General features: G+C 42.8%; 1 protein-coding gene across 13 annotated transcripts in view; it reads right to left on the bottom strand.

Moving 5' to 3' along the window:
- Fam160a1 (family with sequence similarity 160 member A1) overlaps positions 1-4538 on the bottom strand; it is a 337219-nt gene that overhangs the window by 26590 nt on the left and 306091 nt on the right. For all 13 annotated transcript variants that reach the window (XM_023723673.1, XM_023723674.1, XM_023723675.1 and 10 more), the window contains one exon: positions 2843-2922. In XM_023723673.1, coding sequence (XP_023579441.1) covers positions 2843-2922 — 80 coding nt within the window. The remainder of the gene's footprint in view (positions 1-2842; positions 2923-4538) is intronic.

Below are 4538 nucleotides of genomic sequence, written 5' to 3'. Positions count from 1 at the left end.
GTGCTTGCCAGGGAAGCGCTTATTCCACTAAGCCATCTCCTTGGTCTCCAAAGTTTTTTTCATTGCCCTTGCTTTGGAGATATACTCTAGATCAGAAAAGATACTGTTTCATGAAACTTGCAACGCATTTTCTAGAAAATTCTCCTCGCTGAAGTTTGTGTAGTACTTTGTATCACTTCAAAACATTTTCACAGATATCACAGTTGGTCTTCCCAATAACCTTATAACACAGCATGTTTCAAAACCAAAATAGGTCAAATAAAACCAGCAGTTTAGAGGGAAGAGATCAGGAACAGTGGTCTCTTGTCAGTCTTCTCATTCACTTGCCTCATAGACTTGCTTAGGCAGTGCAGTGAAACTAGAAGAAGGATTCAATGAGCAACAAGTGCACTACTGTATTGTAGGAAGGCAGGTGGGCAAGCATGGGCTCAGAGAGCCTCACTCTAGCAGTTAGATCTCAGATCTAAGCTCAGACCTCAATTTGGTATGGAACTTCTTTTTTTTTTTATGAGTTTAAGACAGGGTGTACAGGGTCTTGCCATGTAGAATGGACTCATAGTGATTCTGTTTTCAGCCTCCCAAGTGCTGGGATTACAGGTGCATGCCACCATGCCCAGTCTCAGTTGCCATCTGAGCGTGTCCCAGGGGCAGGGCTGGCACAGAATGCCTACAATTGAACCCCAGCCGCTGTGCTCTGCTTAAGCAGGTGCTTTAGTCAGCTGAGCTATCTGGCCAGCCTTTGGGCTGGAACTTCTGACAACATGCTCAGCAGCACTCTCCTTATTCACTATGGATCTGATCAGCCCTGAGGTGGACATGCACATACTTCAAACAAGAGCTGATTCCTCCATCTTCATAAGGTACACATCTGGGTTTCAAGAGAAGTCAAGGCTCCTGCCATCTCTGAGGACATTTTTAATCTTGGACTTTAAGAACAGGCACAAGTGGATTAGGGCTCATCTTGTAAGGTCCCTGGAGAGCCAGAAAATAAAGCCCCCACCACCTGAGCCTCTAGGTCCTGGTGACCCTCAGCAGGAGAGTTCTGCACCTCCCAACCAAGGCAGCCTGCAAGGTATTCACAAAATTAGCTGCTTTTCCTGTCACCAAAGGAGCAGTATTTGAAAATCTGACATTTAAATAAATCAGGTTTTACCCACCCTGGAATAAAAGCCTGGTTTTTTTGGCAATAGAAAAGATTTCACCAAGTTGCTGTTCTGGTCTTCATTCAAGCCTTGCTAACGCATTCTGTCATATCAGTAGACACTTGATGGGAAGCTAAAGTAATCCTTTTAGGACAGACTACCCAGTGTGCTTATGATTGGATTTATTCTTTGCTAATGCTATAAGATTAGTTACTGATGACGTTATCTAAACCCTAAAAAGTTCAAAACTCTTTTTCACCTAAAAATCTAATAGGTGATAGTCTTGCACAAAATGACTGGTAGACCCTCTATGATATACAACCATGAACCTTTTCAGACTCATTTTAATCATTCCCTCTGCAGGATGTTACCCCTATACCTCACCATCCCTCAAACTCAGCGGTAAACCAGAACTCTCCGAAGCACGTGTCAACACCGCTTGCTGGGCCCCATCTTCAAGTTTCTGATCCAGTAGGTTCCAGGAGGAGCCAGGAACGTGCATGTCTCAGCAGTTCCTGGGTCCTGCTGCTGCTGCTCTCCTCATACCACTTTGCTGTGCCTTTACTTTTCCACAGCTCCCTAACTGAGAACACCAGTATTCCATGATGAATGCTTTCTCTGTAGGCTCTACTCATACTACATGGAACCCGCCAGGGACAAGGGAAACCTCTGGTCACCTGCCCCTTCCCTTGCCCTGGGCTTCATCTGCCCTTATTCCCAAGGGCAGAGCAAGTAAAGAATCAGAAAGCTCACTAAGGAAGGAGTTGGGGATACAGGGTCTCTGCTCCACACCATCAGCAGGGCATGGAGGCATGGAGCATGCCACCTGGAGCGCTTGCCCTCTGCTCCTCTCAGCTAGTCCTCAAAGAGTCAATCCCAGGATTTGGGTTCAGCTAAAATGAGGAAAGAAGTGCAACACCCAGCAGAGGTTTCTAGAATTCTGCACCAGAATGCAAGGCTGAACTGAGAGCTAACAGTAAAGCATCACTGCTTTCCTTCACAAAAGCAGACCCCTTCCCCAGAGACCCAGAGAAGAAAAGGCACAGCATGGCCAAGGCAGGTTTCAGCGCCACTTTATCGCCTGCTTGAATGATCACACAAAGGTCATCTTAATAGCACTCTGCTCAGACTCCAGTACCCATCTTCAAATATGAGCTGCTTCGTTACACTGTTCCCCCACCTGCACTTCTGGTGGACAGACTTTACCACTTTTACAAAGTTTTTCCAGTTTATCTGCCCCTCTCAAGGAACTCTGCAGAGCATGCATTAAGTATTTACTGAACTGAAATGTACTCATGGATCAGCCAGTCCACCACTAACAAAGTAAGATAAATTAATGATACTCAATAGCATTTCATATTTGGAAAAGTTGTTCTTACTAACGAAGGCACTAACGATTATATTTGGGGAGAAAGAAGTTCAGCCATAATCCTGAAGAGCTTTTATAATGCTTTTGAAAATTTCCAAACATTCTATCTGCTGTTTCCATGAATATATTCATAATATAATGCATATGGCCTTGAAAAACTCTTCGTAATAAAATGAAAATAACCTTGAGAAGTAATGCAAGAACTCAATTGGCACGCTTGATTATTCTCTCTTTGGAAACATGGCCCCTACTTAGCTTAAGTATCAAAGTTAAATAAAATAATGATCAGACAGAGTGAATTTTCTTTAAAGAGAAAAAATAGGTAACTCACCTTAAAATTAGTTGTAGCATCACATCTTCACAATGTAAACCAATGAGTGTTCTGAATAGTGCCAGGGACACCACGCAAAGCTGGGAAGCAATCAACACACATTCTCTTTCAAATACTGGAATAGCTTGACTCCCCACAGATGGCAAATAAATCAGAATTACAAAATAAAATGGTCTCTTTTTTTAGTAGTTTTGATAAAAAGCACACTGTTGCCAGTGAGAATGGGTATTTCAGGATATCAATTCTCCTATAGGAGCTAGTTAGAAAGCCAGTGCCTGGAATTATGCCACTGTGCAGAATTATCCTGCTATAAAAATTCCTATGCTCATGTTTGCAACTTTCAAAGACCCAGATAAACACATCCTCTACGGCCTTCCATATATGCATATATTCCCACTCCCCCCAACTTCACCCCCCCACACACATATACCTCCTCAGGTAGTTATTTTCCTAAATTAGTTTTAAATACAACATTGGTTATTATGAGAGAGAGTCACAGAACATTGCCTGTAATCTGGACAGCTCTCTTTAGCGCTCTCGCCCCAAACCTCAGTTTGGGGCAAATGTTCTCCTTGGTTCTATTTCCTGTATAGTGCTGACAGTAAGACAGGACTTGCCCACTAAAAAGTTCATTCTTCAAAAGCAGAATTCCTCTGATTTCCAAGAGGAAAAGATAGACTGCAGAATATGAGAACTATCCAGAAGTATATTATAAAATCATTATATCCTTTTGAGAGTAAGCTTCTATCAATGTACCAGGCTACTTAAGTAACGTAGGCTCTCATTCTTTGTACAGGAAAGTAAATGCTGGCCTCTCTTTTGCTCAGGATGGGCTTAGAACCTGGTCAGTGAAATTCACAGTGGTATTATAAAGAAACAGCTGTGCCTGCCCTGCCCCCAAATATCTCTTTTGTTTAGGGAAGGTTATATATTTATAGTCAGCCTGAAGCAAAATATTTTGTTCCACTCCAAGTCATTGCACAGAGCTGTTTGCTTACCTGGGGTGCCTCTTCCTGTCTGCTCCAGGACTAACCCCTACTTATTGTTAAAGACTTAGCTTAGGCACCACCTCCCTAAGGAAACCTTTCTTGTTGAACACCTGGCATCTATAAGGGCTTTAGATAGACCCTCTGTGGGGTATCTCTAACATAATTACAACCCTCTCCTGCTGCAGCAGCCAGATGGGTCTTCAATCCTTGGTCCCTCATGGCATCCAGGGGTACTTCTTCAGAAGGGCATATTATAGATAGCTAAGTTAGGTAGAAATATTGTAGGCAGGCAGGGAAAGCTGAGTCCTCAAAAGGTCAGTGCAGGAGCCAGCTGTGGCTGGAGGTTATTCACTGAAGGACAGGCTTTGAGAAAAAGAATATACTCCATATATTCTCCTAGGGTTGAACAACAGTGATTGCTATTGTAAGTAGTCATCAGTAACCTTGGGGTGGAGAACCAAACCTCCTTAAACCACCCCTTCCAGAGAAGTCCTTGTTGAGCCCATGTACATTTGTCAGGTGACTTGTTTCACCATTTGATCTCCATTTAATCAATAAAATCAAGTGACTATACTTGTTGTAATCTTATTGGTTCACCACGGTTTTGTCCCACCTCACACTCATCCTATGACTTGTCATTGGATCAATATTATCTAAGTGAATATACTTGTAATCTTGTTGACTGGTGATAGTTCTATCCCACCTTA

Source organism: Octodon degus, unplaced genomic scaffold (genome assembly GCF_000260255.1).
Source record: "Octodon degus isolate 3935 unplaced genomic scaffold, OctDeg1.0 scaffold00101, whole genome shotgun sequence".
NCBI classification, from domain to species: Eukaryota; Metazoa; Chordata; class Mammalia; order Rodentia; family Octodontidae; genus Octodon; species Octodon degus.
The sequence above is the reverse complement of the archived record's forward strand: the minus strand, read 5'-3'. Positions and strand labels throughout refer to the sequence as shown.